Raw genomic sequence first — 21,123 nt, 5'->3', positions numbered from 1 at the left:
TAGGGGAAATTTTCAGGTTTTGATGCAATCTTGCAACTTGATTAAGAGTTTCATTCAGAAGTATAAACTGGCTATTCTGAAGAGTCCTTTATTCATATTATTATGCTGTCCAATTTACTCACTCTCCTTACTCACCCTATATGCCTTTCTTTCTTCTGTAAAACACAAAAGATGGTTTGCTGAATGTCCTGACAGCTCTTTTCCATAGAATGAAAGTGATTAGGGCTGCCAACCTCCAAAAACTGTTTTTAACATTGATAATAAATGTTTCTTGAGCAGCAAATAAGCATATTAGAATGAAGACTGACACTGAAGACTGGCTTGCAGTCACAATATTACTGTCACAGCTTTGCAGTCACAATATTACTGTTTTTATTTTATTCTTGATAAGTAAATGCAGCCTTGGTGTTAATAAGAGACTTTCAAAAACATTTTTTTAAAAATCGCACGTTTAAACGGTAGTGTATGCAAATGTCCAATGACTTACCTTTACATCAAACTTGGCACGTCACATATTAATCAGCCATATTTGGATTCAAGAAAGTACAAACAAGTTTTAATTGCGAAGGAGAAGAATCACTGAATAACGACAAATTTCAGTCTCTTCCTCCCATAAAGCTATTGAATGATTTCAGAAGATCTAGTATATAATGCCCAAGTCATATGGACCAATTTTATGATACTTTTACGGTTCTTTTTGGAGTTTCACAGCTGCTGTCTCCATGCACTGTCATTGTACTGAAAAAAGCAGGACACTCAGCAAAATTTCTTCTGAAAATCTAAAATCAAAACAAATGCAGCCATAACTGTTTTAATGAAATCATTGCCAGCAACTTGACAGGCACTCCTGCAGCCACTTGAGGACCATGTCCAGCTTCTCATCTCTATTGCTCTGCCTCAGAGCCAAGGAACCACAGAGCTGAGGGTCGCTTTCAGAAGCTGCAGTTTCTTCTTCTTCATGTACAGTCAGTAACTCCCTGCAGTCCTTCATGTCCTTCAGCTTATGGTAGAATGCTCTACAGCTGTAGCCTTCTCTCCAGCCCTGCTCTATGTGTGTCATCAGCTGCTCAAGTTCACTGTAGTAGCACAGACAGCCTGAACACTTGTACCTTGTAATCCCACAAAACTCGTTCGTCGCTGTTACAGTTTGGATAAAACAAGCGTTTAGTCCCAAACTTTGAAGGTCTTTGGAAAGGTGGTTGATCCCAGTGCAGAACCTGAGGTTGACAGTGCATAGCTTTGGGAGGATCTTAGGGCAGCTGGGCTTAACACCACGTTTCTCCATGGTTTTGGACGGCAACCGCGCAGAGTTTGCAAGGCTCTTTTGACCTCAACCGTTTTCAAATAAACTTTATGGTTTATTGTTGTCCTTGAACACTAACAGACATTGACAAATGACCTGTGACAAAAGAAAAAAACATCAGCATTTAAACCAAAAGGTCAAACATTTTTGAAAGAACACAAAAATGGTGAAAAATGGGTTTAATCCGCTTTGACCTTTAACAAGTCTGTAAATACATCTAAGATATATGCTTTTCCCAAGACTGGTTGCTTCTCGTTCACTGTGATTACATGCCATAGACAATTTTCTTTCTACATGTTGAAATGGTATGAGAGGATATGAGTTGCACTGTAAATCAATAAATCTGATGAAATACAAAGAAAGGCTCCAACAACAACATAACTATCGATTTGAAGTCACATAGCTTCACCCTAACAAACCTCTTTTTTCCTGCTTAAAGGGGTCAAACTGAGAAATTGAAATTTTCCTCGACTTTGGGAAATAAACTAACTTCAAGAACTGAACACTTCCTCCTCAGTCCAAAAGGAACATTTACTAACACTAAACTGCAAAAACAAGCTCTTTCTAATTTGCTGAGGTAAGGTGAGGTAATAAGGATGAAGTATGATAGGTATTAGTCCTACACACCACAATAATTAACAAAAGGCATAAAAAGTGGTTGCAAAGAGGCTGTTATTGAAGGATAGGGCAGCACATGCTATATATTGGACCCAAAGCTGCATTTATCGGACCAAAAAATACAGTAAAAACGAATTAAATAATATTACAATTTAAAATGGTTTTCTTAATATATCGTAAAACGTAATTTATTCCTGTGATGGCAAAGCTGAATTTTCAGTGGCTGTTACTCTAGTCAAGATTCTTTGATGAAAGTTCAAAGAGAACAGCATTTATTTAAAATATAAATACTGCCCCCAAACTTTTGAACTGTAGTGTAATGCTGCGTTCAAGTCCTCCTGGGATGTTCGTACTTACGAGTTGACAAGTCGTAATTACGACATCAGGTGCGGTCAAGTCAGTTTAGTCGGCACAAGTTGGCGGTGTACCTTCTTTTAATAAATTACAAGAAAATACAACAGGGTCTGTTAACTCTGCTTATAGAAAATGAAGAGCAAAGAATTCGCATCAGGTGTGTTTTGCGTTTTTAATATTTTTAAAAAGTAATTTATGAAGCCACTTTAATCTGTATCGCATAAAAACTTCATCAAAACTATCAATTTAAACAAAAATTTACCGTCAACTACAGACGTTGCATCCATCGATTCTGCCATGTTTCTCATTGACACGCCCCCAACACGGAAACTCTGGGCTTAAAGAAAATTTCGAGTTTCCCACTCGTAATAACGACTTTGTGGTGGCGTTCATGTGCGTTCAGCTCGTAAATACGATCTATCCGACATGACTTGAATGCACCATCTGTTCTCATGTTCTCAAGGGTGCTTGAATTTAAATCTTACAGATTTAGTTTATTTAATTCTAAGTATCAAAAATAGGGTGTAAAATTGTCACGCTTGATATGGTCCCTTTACATTTTTAACTGAATTCAACCTTAATACTTCAATGAATTCCTCAATGACAAACAATAAATAAAGGACAGAACAAAGAGTACTGTTTCAATCTGCTTGATTCTCAATCGTGCTTCTGTGACTTTGTGAAGAGCAGCAAGCAGCTTCCATACAGATGTACCCAAGGCTGTAGTGCAAATAATCTAATCAATTCACTCCAAGAGTCTCTGTGTCTAGAATGGGCAACGTTCTCTGTCATAGTTACCTTCCCTTGTAGATCTTCTGGCATCAGTGTCCGTAATGGCAGTGTTTCAGTGGCTGGTTATTTCACATGGATCCTATGAAAGATGACGGTCTTTCTCTAGAAAGATGTCAAGCTGTAGTTTGAGAGGAGAAACAAACAGCTGAGACGGGTAAAGGAAATTTGCCATAAATAAATCATATGAAATCATGTTGCCGTTGAGGTAATTGTTTGTGTTATCCAAGTGTTTAAGAAACAAATGCCACTGCAACTGGAGTATATGAAAACGTCAAATTAGACACAAATGGTGTAAATTATTCTAACTCCGGGGAAATTTGGAAAGAAATGCAGAAGTACAATAAGATTTAAAATGGATACAGTGCATAACACATGAAAAGAATAAGTCATCCATTTAATAAAGTGGCAGAAGAGAGGCAGAAAGAGAAGAAAAATGGGGCATGAATGTACAGAATGGCTCTCCATTGGGAGTTAAATTATACATAATAGTCTCAACAGTCATTTTCAAAAAGCTTGGAGGCGTAACCTCTTAATGCAGGCCACAACAAAGCAAACTTGGATCTAAATACATAATAGCTGCAATACAACTATACTCTTACCTTTATTGTCCTTCACAACATCTCCATCAAATTTTGCATATCATTAGACAAAAGCAACAGTATTCATTTCTGTTACTTTTTAAATTATTGTTTAGTGTTACCAAGGAAACCAGAATAAGGTTCTAACCATCAGATGTTTACAGGTTCTTAATGACAGCATTTAAAAATATCCCTTTTACTTGACAGAGATTGCTGAATTATGCATCCTAAAATATAACAACTGTCATAGCTACAGTACAGCAGGCTGTGGTAAGAATTGGTACAGTGAGTGCTTTAAGGTGCACTCTGTCTGTCAGTCATTTTGTATACATTCACAGGACAGCTCATTTAGTAGGATGCTTGAGGACAGTTTGGACCATATTCAGTTAAGTTTGTTATTGACCACTGCTTATATATATATATATATACTATATATATATATACACACACACATATACACACACACACATATATATATATATACACACACACACACATATACACACACACACAAATGTACATTACATGTGTATATACAAGCACAAAGACATTTAAGAGTCTTAAGAGCAATTGCATTTTTAGAGTTCCTTAAAGAATTCAAATAATGATCACCATCTTTCTTGAAAATAAAAGGTTTTACACTATTTTCTTTACAAATTTACATTTATAGGATCTGAGAAGTACAGATCCCATTCATTTTCTCCATAGGGAGATACTCACTACAGTGAGTTAGAAGGTTGTTAATTGATGGTATATGCTTTTGTTGAAGCCATCAGCCAGCATTATTTGAAATTGTTTTTTAAATGATTGCTTAACACTGGAATTCCTGGTTTAAAGAAAAAAAATACATTACCCATGATTCAGCAAAAATTTCCAACAATCAGAGAATTGAGACAAAAATCATGCCAAAAGAACCACCCATTCCTATGAAGCACTGCAAATGGTATAATAGTCAATCTCCCTGCACACTCAAACTTCTTAAATATAGTGTATTTATGCATATTTTGCAATTATCGTAAAATATATTGCTTCTATATTAAATCAACATCTTTAAATCAAATTTTTTTTAATTCATTTATTTGTTTTTATTTTGATTTGGTTGTTCATCAAGCAGGTCGTTCACAATGCTTCATGGGATTATAGATCTTTCCCACATTAAAAGTATACACTTCTCCCTTTGTCATTTTTCAAATAATTTTTTGTTTCAAATCAAAGTTCGTAATATTGTGATTCACCTCGTAGTAGGTTGGTTTGGTTCAGTTCGGTTCGGTTCATGGCTTATGTCTCTGTAACAAAGACTTTTTTTTAAATCCTTGTGAGAAAATACTTCCAGAACCAAGGATGGCACTGTTGCACTCTATATGCAAGCAAACCATTCATTGCTGTGAGGAAAATGGGGGAAAACACCTGACAGACTTAACTATTTTAATGACGCCTACATTTCAAAATCCAATCAACAACCGATAGACAGAACTATGTCCCCACCCTTCATTTTTTTCTTTTTGAATAATCCGTTAAGACTCGAAAATACGTCACAATAGAATAGATCTGTCAAGATTCAGTGCAATATTAAAAACACTACACACTACACTTAACTCTGGGTTAAAGTCACTTTTAACCCCTGAACGGTTGATATTTCACATCAGAAATATTGAAAGAGGTTCACATGCCAGGTTTCGCTTCATCGCCTGAAAGTGCAAACATGTTATGAACACTCTAAACACGTGACTTTACAATGCAAATGCATCAGGATCTTTTGGAATGATCAACCCTCACCTCACTGAACACCTGGAGTAATGAGAATGTGGTGAAATCAGCCGTTCACAGAGAAGGCTGAGCAGGCATTAGTTCGACAACATGAGCCAGTTGAACAGACAGTGTAGAAAATTATAGCATGTATCTGTCAGTGTCTCATCTCGCTTTGCCAAATCAAGCTTATTTTCATCTCTGAAAAGAGACGCTCGGCATACAGAGAGACCTTGTCAAGCAACACATGGGATGTAGGCGAGCAAGCTGCCTTCATATCTAAGATCCCAAAAGCATCACAAGGAGGTGAGCGCCGTTTACACCTCAGAGATCATTTTAATATTTAATACCCTTTTCTAAAGCTAAAAAGTGAAGTGGTCGTAATCCCATTTGCCTATGACAACAGTGCACCAACACTGACGCCGCTGCCGAAGAGAAAGAAGTTGTGCGGATGCAACGAGACGAAAATAAGGTTCTCCACAGTGATTCATGCAGAAGGCACATCTAACGCCTCTCTGGCAGCAGAGCCGGTGTGATCTGCCGGCTTCCAAAGCTTCGTTCCATGACCCTGTTTTCCTAAAGCCAGCTAGAGTGTTCCAAACTAATCCCATCCTGCACCCGGAGAGCGAGGCAGATGACACCATACAAAAGAAACCCACAAACAGTATCAAATATCAAACAGACGCACATCATGAATGAGTAATTGAGAATGACTGCGGGGCAGAGCGCATAGTGAGGAGCATCTTGGCATGAGCGCGTCCTCATACTCAGCTGCACATCTTCCAGCCAATCGGCTGCCAACGACACCACCATCGTCTCGCTGCGACTAAGACTCCAACATGGATGGAAAGAACAAACACGCATTCAGAGGGTGAACGAAATGGGAAGAGTTTGCAATTTATTATTTTCCACAATAACCCGAGTGAAGTGCCAGAATACGAGCACTTGCTGGAGATACAAGAGTGTGTAATACGGTGGAAAAAAAGATTGCCAGGGGTTGTCAGTTTTTGGTAAAGAAAGATAGGCACACATTGGGATGTTATTCAATGGCTTTAATGTGTAAAAAGTCAAACATGAAATCAATTTTAAGTTAAAGCAACTTTCATTTTTTAGATCTAGAAAAAAATAATGTCATTACAATTAAAAGGTGCACTCAATAGATTTTTCCCTAATTAAAATGTTTTGCACAAAGAAATTGAAATATGTATAAAATAAAGTATCCTCACATGAGATGAGGACTGCAATCATATCAGTTACCTAATAAAAGCAGCTTTATTTTACATGGAGTGGGCTGGCTTTTGTTAAATACTAATAACCTTATTTCTGAAACTTTGCGTATTAATAAATAAATTGCTGCTGACTGTGAATGACATAAAATGGTGTAGCGTAACAAACAAAAAAGTACTGAGTGCGCCTTTAAATTAGATATTAGACATTATTAACCATAATTAATGCATTAATAATAAAAAAGAATACCTTCATTTCTGATGTTAAGGTCACTTACATAGCATAAAGTTACCTGAATTTTCTTCCAGCATTGATACCGTTTCAAAACACATGGTTTCAACATTCTACCATCAGCAAAATTAAACGTAAAATAAAATAACATTAAAAACCATTCATTATTCCAAGAAAAGTGCATACTCGCTGCTGCTGTAACCAACCACACAACTTTTATGGCCATGGTTGGTCCTATGCATCAGTATCTGGGCATGTTTGAAGATCAAAATGCATGATATGAATTTTAAACCACATTTATCTATAGAATGTATCATTTTTTGTGTTTTATACTTCCATTGTATTGAGGATAAAATGACCATATAGACAGTGGAAATAGGACTTAAAACCATTCATACAGAATATCCTCTTTTTGACCTCTTTAAGAAACCCATAATCAAATCTGAGGCTTTGACAGACAGGAAAAGCCCTACCATTGCAAACATAATTGTTCTGATAATATTATCAATCTTTCAATCACCTTCTTATCTATAGAGGCCGTGAAAACATCTGTCCAGTATTGAAGCTCATGACAATGTTCAGTTGGCCCCATCACCTTATAGATTAAAACAAAAAATATGTTCTGTAAACCAAAGAAAAGTTCCCTCTCACCTATATTAAAATGTCCTTCTTTGAACACTGTGTAAGGCACTTAAAACATTTTAAATGTCTTTAAAAAAAAAAAAAGGTCTTTATTTACTCACCTTTAAGTCTTTCAAAAACATTTTTCTTTCTTTCTTTCTGTGTGGAGATATTTAAGCATGTCATAGCTGCTTTTTTTCCATAGAATTAAAGTAAATGGTGGTTTTCAATCAATAACTTATAGAACTATTATTTCTATATAGCTATATAGAAAATAGCTCATGACTTTTATAGACAACTTTTATATTTATAAAGTGCCTTTTTTGGAAAATAGCAGCATAAACATTCTTCAAAATATCTTCTTTTGTGTTTCACAGGAGAAAGTTGTACAGTTGTAGAACAGCATAAAGGTGAGTAAATAACAGAGTTCAGTTTTGACTAAAAATCTACTTCCTATTTTCAACATCCCAGCAATTTTAAGCACACCAGCAATTACTGAAGTAATAAATAACTGAGAAAGCTAAGTTAATCAAATAAATTAATTATAAATGACTTACAGAAATGATCATTCAGCATAGAAAACATACCCACAGTTGGTCAGAATTTAAAGAGGTTTATATCCACATACTCTAAACCAGGGGGTGTCAAACTCAGTTCCTGGAGGGCCGCAGCCCTGCTGAGTTTAGTTCCAACCCTGCTCCGACACACATACCATGTAGTTTTCAAATAAGCCTGAAGGACTTGATTAGCTGGATCAGCTGCATTTAATTAGTTGGATTGAATCTAAACTCTGCAGGGCTGTGGCCCTCCAGGAACTGAGTTTGACACCCCTGCCCTAAACTAACTAACCAGCACTGTTTCTCTACAACTTTAGGGAAATATGAAGCAAAAATCACAGTAATTTGGCCACTACAATCTAGTATTTGCTGTGACATCCAGCTCTGTTTCATCCCCTTCAAATGACCGACAATCTATTCTCAACAGCAGGTAAATGACTAGAGGTAGGCTGCCATATGGTTTCAGATACAAGTAATAATAATCACTGTACATTTTTAACCGTAATCGTGTATAAAAAGTGTAACCCAGCATCTCAATCACTGCATCGTGGGCAACTGAAATTACACAATGTAAATACAAACTGATGTTACAGCATGCAGGACAAAGCGGACAAGGAATAAAACGGAGAATTTGGCACCATCTAGTGGTTGGAAAGAGAATGGCAGCAGCGCCGCCACTGCCAGCACTGCTGCTTATCTGAGCCTAATCTCAATACTCAGCCAAAAATACACACAACCAGGCTGCCAGGAGGCTCGAAGTGCAAGCGAGATCTGACTTACATCAGGTACCGGATCACAGAGGAGTTGTTTTTAAAAATGCTAGTCACTAGAAAAAAGTAGTTAAATATGTCAAATAATTTGAATAAATAGAAGCTACTTTGCAGGAGAACAGGGGAGGATGAGACACCAGCAGATGGAGCTGGCAGCACTGACTGATTAAAATAACTCAAATTACCATCTTATAAAATGGTAATGATTGTCAATTGCAAGAGACCCAGAGGTTATGATGAGCGCTTAAATACAGTGTTTACATCTTGCTGAGAAATGGAGGTGTTCAGTAATGATGTGTATGTGCAGGCCAACCAGGAAGACTAATTCACCATGGGTTTCCTTAGGAACTTCCTGTGGGCTTTAAGAATGGCAGTTTTGGATTTATAATTAAAATAAGGTCTGTAGTTTCGAGACTTTTACATTTCATCATACAACATACACTACTGTTCAAACTTTTGGAGCTGGTAAGAACTTTTGATGATTTTGAAATTAGTCTTTCATGCTCACCATAAAAATACAGTAATATTGTGAAATAATACTACAATTTAAAATAACCATTTTCTATTTTAATATATTTTAAAATGTCATTTATTCCTATGATGGCAAAGCTAAATATTTAGCAGCCATTACTCCAGTTTTCAGTGTCATATGATCCTTCAAAAATCATTCTAATATTCTAAACATGATGAATGATATTTGAAAAAAAAAAAAATCAGGATTCTTTGACTCAAAGTTAAAAAAGTACAGCACCTATTTGAAATAGAAATCTTTTGTAACATTATAAATATCTTATCCATCACTTATGAACAATTGAATGCATCCTTGCTTAATAAAAATAATTATTTCTTTAAAAAAAAAAAAAATCTTACTGACCCCAAACTTTTGAACAGTAGTGAATGTTGTAGCACATATACCTTATTTTACTCAGAAATCCAAAACTCGTTGAACATTTTTGAGAACACTCATGGCACAAAAATGCTAATTCTCCTCAGGGTTTTAGAATTACAAACTGAACAACTATTATGAGTGATGAATTTTAATACACTATCCAAACATGTTCAAATCAAATATGTTAATTAATTAAAACATACCATTTTTTTCAGTTTAACAGACAGAGTCTGTACTGTGCATGTCGTGTAAAAGGAAGGCACTATCAATCCTAAGCGGAGGAAGTGGAATGCTCAATAAGCTGGTGTGAAGTCAGAACAGCCTATATGAAATGCACTTTGAACTGTAGTGCAGGTGAAGGGTGTAGAGAGAACCTTTGCTATGTTCTCTCTTCAAATAACCACTTCTGGGAGGCTGAGTCGGAGCAGGGACGGAGAGCAGGGCCAGGGTTCCCAGTGTCAGTCCGGGCTACTGCCTCAACACACTTCTGTGTCTGAACATGGTAGAGAGAGCCGTCCTGCCAATGCAATGATTATGAGAATTGTTACACATCCAAGTCTAATACTTAAGGTCAGGGGTTTGTTCAAATACTACAGTATAAAGGCCTTTGGCGCACTAGAACAGGAAGCTCAGTCAACCCCAGCGTTTCATTTGCTCCCAGCACCTCCTCCTTACTCTTAATACCCCACAGTCTAGAGAGAATCACGCTGACGTCACGCTGCTCTTCAGGTGCTCGCTGTACTGGCAAAGAGTTCACACTAAGGCTTGCTTCTGAAATTTCACTGCAAGCCACACTGAAACCTCTTGCCATGCTGGGTGACTTTCTCAAGTAACACTTTAAGGTGACATTTTCTTGGACCGTTGTTTGCTTCCAAGAACACTTGATGTGCTGCTCAAGAAGCATTTCTTTTTATTATCAATGTTGAAAACAGTTGTGCTGCTTAATATTTTTGTGGAAACTGTGATGCATATTTTAGGATTCTTTAATGAATAAGTTCAAAAGGACTGCATTTATTTCAAATAGAAATTATTTGTAACATTATAAATTACTGTTACTTTACTGTTTCACTTTTGATCAATTTAAAGCGTCCTTGCTGAATAAAACGACAAAAGTCTTATTAACTTTTGAATGGTAGTGTATATGTGATTATTTAGGATTAATTAATGCAATTAATTTGAATAAAATACTATTTGCATACAATCATACATCTGGTTTGTGATCTCACCTCTCTGAATAGGAACTTCTGGTCTTCAGGCACAGCTTCCCTGGGTTTACTGCAGTGATGCATGGTAAGGAATGTGGAGACAGGATCAGCCACGACGCAGCCTGCAGGATCCCTCGTGTTATAACGGATCTCTTGGAGTGTGGAGTACTCAAAGAACTGTCGCAAAAAGAGAAAGGAAGATATATACACATTCAACACATTTCTGAAGGTCTGTTATACCTTCGAATAAAAATACTTTCTTAAATCACAACATAAGCATCTTTTTTTTAAGTCTTAAACAGGATTGACCCAAATGTACCAAACCAGAAAGAAAAGGAAGAGCATTTATCTTGTATTCACAGAGAGAATCCATTAGAAAAGTGTTGTTGTGCTGTACATATGGCTGATATTGTGCACTGATGAGTCTCCAGGGCTCATCTGCCTCCCCACAGAGAGGGAGGAGACGAATAAAATCTGTGCCCGGCGACTGGAGTTGCTTTAAAAACAAGCGTGCTGTGAAGTGCACAACACACTATTTACTGTGCCGTATTAGGATGCTGTCTTAATAATACATTAGAAGTGTGAGACACACAATGTATATTCCTGAGGACGCATTACAATCTCTGTGTATTGTGCAGCAGTGAACACTAATTGGATCAGTGTGGCTGTCTGTCATTACAGTTGTGAAAATGAAAGTTACCTGGTTTTGTCCCATGCCGTGACAAGGGTAAAGAATGACTCGGTGACCGGCCATATTATGATCATCAGGTGGGTTGTAGTCAAAGCAGTAGTTGTCCATTCCTTTATTCTTCAGCTACAATTGAGAAGAAAAAGAAACATTCAAATAATCGGGTCCAGAAGTTTGATTTTTCTTATTTAAAGGGATATTTCTCCACAAAATTAAAATTGTCATCATTTACTCATGCTCATGTTGTTCCAAACCCATAGGAAATTTGTTCATCTTCATTTATTTTTTATCAAATCTGAGAAATGTCTCTTCACCCAAAATTCTGACACTTCAATGTTCATATGAGAATTTGTGTCTTTATAGATTTTAAATCAGAAATTACATTATCAGCATAATATAAGTAAAAGTTTATATCATAATATGTTTGTTCTGAATTTCTAAAAAAAAAAAAAATGTCTGTTTATTTCAACGTTTAAATAAAACAGTCCCAGATTTTGTCTACACTGTGCCACTCGCTTGAAGTGTAGTTTTGTTGATTACAAAGGAACTGGCCTCATTTCATCATGTCACACTATGCTTGCATTGTAAACTTTAAATCAAACCAACCTGCTTACTGCTGTGAATAATAGCATTTTTACAAAAGTTTATATCATAATATGGTTGTTCTGAATTTCTAAAAAAAAAAAAAAGTCTGTTTATTTCAACTTTTAAATAAAACAGTCCCAGATTTTGTCTACACTGTGCCACTCGCTTGAAGTGTAGTTTTGTTGATTACAAAGGAACTGGCCTCATTTCATCATGTCACACTATGCTTGCATTGTAAACTTTAAATCAAACCAACCTGCTTACTGCTGTGAATAATAGCATTTTTACTTCTTGATTTCTGCTGCTACAAAGCTGTGCATGTAAACACAAGAAGTTTGTCTCTTCTCACCATGCCAAACATTCCAGGCCTGTCCTCTGGGACTTGAATGTCAGGGTAGATGTTCTCCAAGAGCCACTTAAAATCTTTACAGCCAAGACGCATTCGGAGTTTCCGTCTGTCTGTCACATCACCATATGCCTCCTGAAACAAGTGTTAAAAATGATGGATCCTGTTGAAGATATTTTACTACTTTTTAATGTATTTACACTTAATTACTTCATGAGCATTGGTATGATGCGGTTTGAGATTTATATTTAGGCATATTAATAAGCTATATGCACAATAACATTATTTGCACACTTTTTTAAAAGAGAATATTTATTTTCATAAACTGCAACTTTTCATGAACTGCAACATTTTTAATTGTCCTTTTTCAGAGGTATGTAAAGACAACAGCAGCTCCACGTCAAATGAAAGAAGCTTTAGCAACACCAACATGCTGAATTGTTCAGTAACAGCAGCTATCGCCTGTTTGACGTATTGTTTTGTGTTTTCACACTGGTCTATTATACATTTACATCAAAATAATAATTTACATATACAGGTGGCTGCTTCACTAATCTGCATTCAGAGTTTATATTTTTTATTTATTTTGTATCAGATGTGACAGCTCATAAGCCACTGGTCAGTCTGTTTTCTTTGTCAAACAAAGACAAAAAACTTTGGACTGCTCGTCGAAATTTTTTTTTATTAATTTACAAATATCCGTCCCCAATGTGAATAGCAAGGAATGTGAATTTCCTGTAGGAATCCATCCATCAATTGTAATTCTTGTCTTAGTAAATACCACATGAACAGATCATTTACAATACTCTCTCTTCATTCTACATCAACTGTTTTCACAAAATGATCATATAAAAGCAAACAACTAATAACATATTGTCATCTTGTTTTTTAAGCATTCTGGTACAATTACCCTGCAGTGGTACACCACAAATTGCTATATGCTACAACATCCTGTTGCAAAATAAAGTTGTAACCCCATCTCAACAAACAAGACTGATAAAGGCCAAGTTCCTGTGTATGTCTGTGGCAGTGGTATCTCTTCATAACCGCCCGCCAGACATGAATTACTGGTGAGTGATGGTCCACACAGTGGTGCCAGAGATACTCTCCCCTATGAGGAACATCTGTTGGAGGTAAAGCTCTGGCTGAGTTTAATCAGATCTGCACTAATATGAATGACAAGAAATGCACTTCTAATTAACCGACTTGATAGCGAATCATCAATAACGTACGGTCTCGCTGTGAGTGCCAGCCAGGTGGCACAACATCACATCCATTGATGATCAATCTGTGATCAGGCTTCAGTCTCAACAAAGTCCTGAGGCGGCACGTATCGTCCAGCTACACGCTCAATCAAGCGGCTGTCGAATTAAGCTTTCTGATCATCAAGATCCATCAGAGAGCCTCATTCTGTTGATCTTTAGAACTCTGTGGCCCAAACAACAGAGATTTTGGCCATGAATAAAATATGCCACGAGACTCGGGAGGGTGAAAGAGAGAGCGATCCTCTTACGAATTTGCGTGGAAGCAGAGTATGAAGGTTGTCAAACCTGATCCACGTTGGCAAGGCCAGTGTTTGCCTGTGGTTTATACCCAAAACGAGAGAGAGCCTTATCTGCTGGCATCTCGTCAGATAGATTTCGAGATGGTGGTGCCAACCTGGCAGCATCTCCAAGGTGCAGAGAGAAAAGGGTTATCTGATCTGTCACCGAGAGCACCTCTCTCTGTAACTACAGGGCTCGTTTAGAGCATATCCACAGATTCTGTAAAAATGGGTGAAGATACATCTAGATTTGTGCAAAGAAAATGTGCATCTTTCACAAGGCCTATGCGAGCCTATCTACACTAATCTGAAAGATAGACAGTGTGAAAACAAGCAGACAAGCAAACAAAAGCAGAGTTATGTAACAGACCGCACAAGTAGGCGTACCAGACGAGCATGAGGGCTGCGATGGTAATACACTTCTTTGTATTCGTCCATCCAGACTTCTGCCGCCCGCACGCTGTTGGCCAAGGCCTTGTTTCTCGAGTATGGCGCTTTCTTCGGAAAGACGTGACCCACGTGAGAGCAAGGATGGATTTCCAGACTCCCTCCACACTGCCAGATCTGAAAAACACCCAAGACAGGAAACAGATTAGCCATCCAAAATAATCCGTTGGCAGCATTTTAGGCATATTTGAAATTAGGCAGTTTAATTATGCTGCCTTCTAAGGACCCCTGAATATGACATTTCTCCAGGTGTATATTTTCTTGTACTCTTTTTCTCCCCATTATTTAAGTATAGTTAGATATAATGCTGAAGAGAAACAATTTCCATTTTTAATTCATTTTAATTCAAATGTATTTGTATAACTCTTAAATAATAAGAGTAAATATTGCTCCAAATCAGCTTTACAGACAAAATTGCCATAATATCCTCAGTAAGCAAGCTAAAGGTCAGTGTTGAGAGGAAAAAGAAAACTCTCTAGATTTGTGGCTGTGGTATATCTTCATAACTGCCCGTCAGACAAGAATTACTGGTGAGTGATGGTCCACACTTATGAGGAACATCTGCTGCAGGTAAAGCTCTGGCGAAGAGTTTCATCAGATCTGCAGTAAGATGAATGACAAGAAGTGTACTTCTAATGAACTAACTTGATAGCGAATCATCAATAACGTACTGTGAATGCCAGTCGGGTGGCACAACATCACACCCATTGATGATCGGTCTGTGATCAGGCTTCAGTCTCAACAAAGTCCAGCTACACGCTGAATCAAGCGGCTGTCAAATTAAGCTTTCTGATCATTGAGATTCATCACAGAGCCTCGTTTTGGACTGTGTGGCACAACCGACAGAGATTTTGGCCATAAATAAAATATGCTGTGAGACTCGGACGGTGAAAGAGAGAGCGATCCTCTTACGAATTTGCGTGGAAGCAGAGTATGAAGGTTGTCAAACCTGATCCACGTTGGCAAGGCCAGTGTTTGCCTGTGGTTTATACCCAAAACGAGAGAGAGCCTTATCTGCTGGCATCTCGTCAGATAGATTTCGAGATGGTGGTGCCAACCTGGCAGCATCTCCAAGGTGCAGAGAGAAAAGGGTTATCTGATCTGTCACCGAGAGCACCTCTCTCTGTAACTACAGGGCTCGTTTAGAGCATATCCACAGATTCTGTAAAAATGGGTGAAGATACATCTAGATTTGTGCAAAGAAAATGTGCATCTTTCACAAGGCCTATGCGAGCCTATCTACACTAATCTGAAAGATAGACAGTGTGAAAACAAGCAGACAAGCAAACAAAAGCAGAGTTATGTAACAGACCGCACAAGTAGGCGTACCAGACGAGCATGAGGGCTGCGATGGTAATACACTTCTTTGTATTCGTCCATCCAGACTTCTGCCGCCCGCACGCTGTTGGCTAAGGCCTTGTTTCTCGAGTATGGCGCTTTCTTCGGAAAGACGTGACCCACGTGAGAGCAAGGATGGATTTCCAGACTCCCTCCACACTGCCAGATCTGAAAAACACCCAAGACAGGAAACAGATTAGCCATCCAAAATAATCCGTTGGCAGCATTTTAGGCATATTTGAAATTAGGCAGTTTAATTATGCTGCCTTCTAAGGACCCCTGAATATGACATTTCTCCAGGTGTATATTTTCTTGTACTCTTTTTCTCCCCATTATTTAAGTATAGTTAGATATAATGCTGAAGAGAAACAATTTCCATTTTTAATTCATTTTAATTCAAATGTATTTGTATAACTCTTAAATAATAAGAGTAAATATTGCTCCAAATCAGCTTTACAGACAAAATTGCCATAATATCCTCAGTAAGCAAGCTAAAGGTCAGTGTTGAGAGGAAAAAGAAAACTCTCTAGATGAAAAGATTTTTCACTATACTGTATGCAGATTTGGTTTTGATTTCTAACTGTTAAAAATGATGAAACATGATTAATTCAAACGATTTTAAACAGTAATATCAAATTTGGTTATTGTGCTAAATTATTACAATTAACATTAAACAGTAACTTATTTGATTGAAATCTTAAGTTAACATGTTAATTCCTGCAAATAGACCGATCCAGAGAATAAATAGGCTGGTCTGTCATATTGCACTGACAGAGCAGCTGTCTGGTCTTTGTGACGTTCCTTGCTGAAATCTGGTTAAAACGCCGCTCCTGGCATTCAAGGCATTCAAAACACAAGTGAACCATTACTGTCTATGTAACAGTGTTGGAATCCTTCAGGGGATGAGCTGAGTAATGAGAGGAATAATGAGTAAGTAAATGCTGCATAAACACTGAAGGTCGATTTATTCATCATGTTAGCTGGCGGACACTTAATAAAGACACAGACTGACCTCCTAACCTTGTGTGACTCATCACACAGTTTTCAAACTAGGATTGTGACCATCTGCCGAAAGGCTTTCTCCCCTCAGGAAACCAAAACTTGGAGACAAACGAGAGGAACATTTTTTTAGAAAAAGTTCAACAAAACGCACTTACTCTGAATGAGAACTCCAGGTTCTCTCCACCCCACACCTCCATTCCTGTGTCATATGTGCCCAGGTAATGGAAGTACTTCTTATTGACTGCAAACAAACCCCCAGCCATTGTAGGAGACCTGGATCAAAGCAACAGACAGAGCTATTTCTATGATTCTACTAGGAAAATTACAGTAACGTCCAGGAAAAGCATAAATTACGGTGACCATACAACCTGTTTTTCCCGGACATGTCCTGGCTGGGATTTCAAAATGTAAAATGTCCGGCTTTTGGCATTATACATTATGTGTATTTGCATTTGACCATTCTCTGTACAGTAGTTCCCATCTTCTTGCACGCCATGATTGGACAATTATGTACACTGCCTCCACGCTATTGGTCAAACTACTTGTCAGTCATTACCTTTAGGAAGTATGAAAACAACAGAACAAAACAAAGCCAAAAAAACTGACATTTTAGGCAATTCTCAGCCAGGACATGTCCAGGAAAATGAGGACATATGATCACTCTACATAAAGGCAGGGTTTACTGATGTTTTATTGCAGTTATTTGCATAAACATTTAATTTGGAGAGAAAACATTCAAATATGTTCACCTAAATGGTCCTGCTGCCTGAAACATTGCCATAAAAATCACAAAAAAATGGTCATGATTCAGTCAATGCTGAAAATGCAATGACATATCAACCAAATCATTGTTTTCCTTAGTATTACAAATTGTTTTCCATTTGGTGCAACCATGAAGCACGGACCTGATGACATCAGTGGGAGAACTTCTGCGTTTCTGTTCATGTTCTGGGATAGTGTGCCACGTGAACACCAATCTCCAATCAAATCCTCCAATCTGAGGTTCTCCAGCGTTGCCCAGGAACTGGAAGGTGTTCCAGTCAATAACATCAATCACTGGACACACCACAGCCAAAGGCTCGTCCTTTATTCTACAGGTTTTAGAGATTTTTTAAAAAGGGGAGATAAATATTCATTTCTCACAAAACAAACAGTGATGTAGAATGTAGTTTAGGCGTGCACATTTTGTAATGCAAAAACAGAGCAAATTTATATACAAATTTAATGAAACTATGCATGTTTGAGGTTTGTAGAGAGGAGTTTATCAGTCTCACCTCTGGAGTAAAGGCTCCAACCAGCCTTCATGGCACTCACAGTGGCAATCGAGGAAGGTCAGCACTTCTCCTGTGGCAATGGACGCCCCCAGGAGCCGCGCTCGCACCAAACCCTCTCTCTTCCTTGCTCGGATCAGACGCACCTTTTTGAGATTGGCGATGTAGTTCTCTAGAGGCTCCTTTAAATGATCTGTGGGTCAAATTCATGAGAACTGCTCAGTAACAGCTGCAGACCTAGAGGGAACAAGAACTTAGGACAGAAATAAAGTATGCCAATTGGCTTTTGTATAAAAGAGCAACTTGCTGTTTCACCACAGGGTGGAGCTGAGACTGTTATTGCTGTGGTATTTCATTAATAAGAATCTGTTTTCAAACCTAGATTTTTGTGATCAGGGATGTGTGTGTCCTCTTTGTGCTGTGCCTGGACCTAACTTAACTAATAACTGTTAAATAAGTAAATATTTATGTACACTATTCTATTAATATCCAGTTATCGTTTTACTCAAGGTTTTTTCTTGTTTTTGTTCTTGGTTTATGTTTAAAGTTAAAGAGGGAACATGAAAGACAGTATAAATTGAGTAAGACTTCATTTGTATTTATTATTTATATAATATTTATATATATTTTAAATCAGTGTCTGATTTACACACACATGTAATATGAGCACATTTTGTCCATTGTTATCAATATTTTATCCCTGATATAAACAGTAAAGTAATGCTTAAAAAAGAATCTATTTGCATCTGTTTGTCATTGTTTGGTTAGAAATTAGCAAACATTTCACTAAGGAAACATACAACAGTATAGTACTTTTACATTTTTCTGAAGAAATTGGGAGTGGTGTCTGCACATGCAAAACTTTCTGGTAGCAATGTTAGCTATGGTTATGGTAGCTGTATAGCTGTTTGCTAATGTGGTTGTTAGTTTTGTGGGTGGTTCCTAGGTGTTCCAAATCAAAAATGCACCAAACTCAACCTAATATGATTTAGTTTTTAAACATTTGATCTTTTTTCCCCTTACTTTATTTTGATTTTCTCTACATAAACAGAATGTATCATACAATTACAGATACAATTGATAGATACTATTAGCTTGTACCTTTAATATGTTACTACATATGATCTTATGATTAGCGTGTGCTCAAAGGAAGCATGAGAAGTTTTCATTCAGACTGATACCTCGGTCACTGTAGTCATCCACCAGTATGATTTCAGTCAGCAGCAGGTCCGATGAGGTCTCCAGGACACTGTGCACTGTCCTCAGTAGTGTGGACCAGGCTTCATTGTAGAAGGCTATCACTACTGATGTTGAGGGCAGGCTCAGGTAGTCATATTTCAGGTTTCTACATCTGAATAGACAGATCTTGTTAGCTAATGCCTTGCTTGCTACATCGTCAGACCGCAATCTTGTTTACAGTGTCATTATACTAAGATAAAATATCATATAAAATAAATAAAAGAAAATATTAATTGCAACCTAAAAATACATAACTAAAATAAACGGTCATTTTAAAATAACATGATAACAAAATAACAAACATGATGCAAACAATAAATACAAAAAAAAAACAGTTCAGTAATATTTGGCTTGTTATTTTATTTTATTTATTTACTTGTTTTATTTATTTATTACCTATCAGAGTAAAACCAACTGCAAATATAATTATAACAATGCATACCCTTTAGATTTGGAATGGGCGATCGGTTTATAGTTTGACTTATAGTAGTCATTTTTTATTCAATGTGTCCATAAAGGGGTCTGACTGCAATGGATTTGATTAATTATAATAAAAAAAAATCAGCATTTTTGTGAGAAAACCAACAAAAAGTTTTTGATTTTTTTTTTTTTATGTACAATATTTATTTGAGTATGACCAACTGTGACAGCGCCACATTTAACGTTTTTCTCCTGCTTTGTTACTTTGTAGACGGTCCCCATCTGTAATTGCATATTAGACATTGGGGCAAGATAGGGACTGTTTACAAAAACATTTACAACTTTTATGGCTTGCAATAAATCGGGAAGGATTAAAACTAATAAACTACGATGTGTAGGCTACCTACCTGTCTACATTCTGATGTTATACAAATAAACCCATTAATACCATTAGATCAAACATGTAATGATCTTTTAAGGCTGGATATCTCACAAATATCAAACTTCAAACATTCCTGTCCAGCATGGACACTTACAGTGGGTTCCATCTTTCAGGCAGCCTGCGGTGTAGTGATATCCTATCGCTCACATAAGTGTTTATCTGATGTTTTTTGATGCTGTCCTCCTCCTCTCGCTTCTCTTCTTCAGTCAGGTCCAGTTTAACAGCTCTACCCATCTCTCCCAAAGCATTTATGTCTAGAGGAGGCTTCTCGTAAACGGGTTTCTTCAGTAATTCCTCGTCCACATTTTTGTGCTGCTCGACTGGAACTTCTCTTCGACTCGCCAGTCCGACATCACTCTGCGTGTTCCTGTGAAACACTAAATATCCCACTACAAAAGCCCCGAGAATGTACAGAATGAACTTGGGCCGACTCCGTCTGCCACATATTGCCATAATGTGTCCTTCTTGTCCGCCCTGGTGGTGCCCTCAAACTGTTTGTCATCCAAAATTCAATCTCACGAAGAGTTGGAGTTCGAAAAAAGTTCGCCAGGGTAAGAGGACCTCGTTTTCAAAGTGCCAGATTTCATTTTAAAGTCGATTATAGTGAAGGGGAAACTATCCAAGCAAACCGAAAGTTGGTCATTTAATCTGTGGCCGAAAGCCACTGTTGAGGTGTGATCGACATGAACGGCGAGCAGAGCCGGTTCCAGACGGGGGAGGAGTTGAAAGCACATCCGTTAACGCGAACGCTTTGGGTGCGTTCGACATTAAACGCGTGTCGCTTTACTGATCGGCAACTATAATGGCAGTGTTGCAATCGGGGAGGAGTTGAGAAGAGGCAAAGTCAAGCCGAACACTTTTTGCTTCCGTGTATCTACAGAAACTACATGCATTTACGGGAGACAAAGTTA

The 21,123-nt window shown here is 37.6% G+C and overlaps 2 protein-coding genes and 1 long non-coding RNA gene across 5 annotated transcripts; 1 reads left to right on the top strand and 2 right to left on the bottom strand.

The window, feature by feature from the left end:
- Window positions 1–455: 455 nt before the first annotated feature.
- Window positions 456–4,016, bottom strand: spata46 (spermatogenesis associated 46). The gene is made up of 2 exons (XM_016440708.1): window positions 3,074–4,016; window positions 456–1,399 (listed from the first exon to the last, which is right to left on the bottom strand). Exon 2 carries the CDS (start codon window positions 1,283–1,285, stop codon window positions 821–823), a length of 465 nt encoding a protein of 154 aa, XP_016296194.1. The 5' UTR covers window positions 1,286–1,399; window positions 3,074–4,016; the 3' UTR covers window positions 456–820.
- Window positions 4,017–8,202: 4,186 nt separating this feature from the next.
- On the top strand, window positions 8,203–11,001 carry LOC107653852 (uncharacterized). Of its 3 annotated transcripts, none has more exons than XR_001630275.1 (3): window positions 8,203–8,471; window positions 8,621–8,812; window positions 10,925–11,001. It is a non-coding gene; the product is annotated as an uncharacterized LOC107653852 (long non-coding RNA). The 3 variants fall into 3 exon arrangements; XR_001630273.1 differs by having other exon boundaries at window positions 8,216–8,457; XR_001630274.1 differs by lacking the exon at window positions 10,925–11,001 and having other exon boundaries at window positions 8,226–8,457; window positions 8,621–9,321.
- On the bottom strand, window positions 9,674–21,123 carry LOC107653850 (polypeptide N-acetylgalactosaminyltransferase 12-like). Its single transcript, XM_016440707.1, has 10 exons — window positions 20,307–21,123; window positions 19,293–19,462; window positions 18,115–18,304; window positions 17,746–17,931; window positions 16,996–17,113; window positions 15,830–16,006; window positions 12,514–12,645; window positions 11,592–11,705; window positions 10,913–11,068; window positions 9,674–10,203 (listed from the first exon to the last, which is right to left on the bottom strand). Exons 1-10 carry the CDS (start codon window positions 20,663–20,665, stop codon window positions 10,066–10,068), a joined length of 1,740 nt encoding a protein of 579 aa, XP_016296193.1. The 5' UTR covers window positions 20,666–21,123; the 3' UTR covers window positions 9,674–10,065.

Source organism: Sinocyclocheilus anshuiensis, unplaced genomic scaffold (assembly GCF_001515605.1).
Source record: "Sinocyclocheilus anshuiensis isolate Anshui unplaced genomic scaffold, SAMN03320099.WGS_v1.1 scaffold223, whole genome shotgun sequence".
NCBI lineage: Eukaryota > Metazoa > Chordata > Actinopteri > Cypriniformes > Cyprinidae > Sinocyclocheilus > Sinocyclocheilus anshuiensis.
The sequence above is the reverse complement of the archived record's forward strand: the minus strand, read 5'-3'. Positions and strand labels throughout refer to the sequence as shown.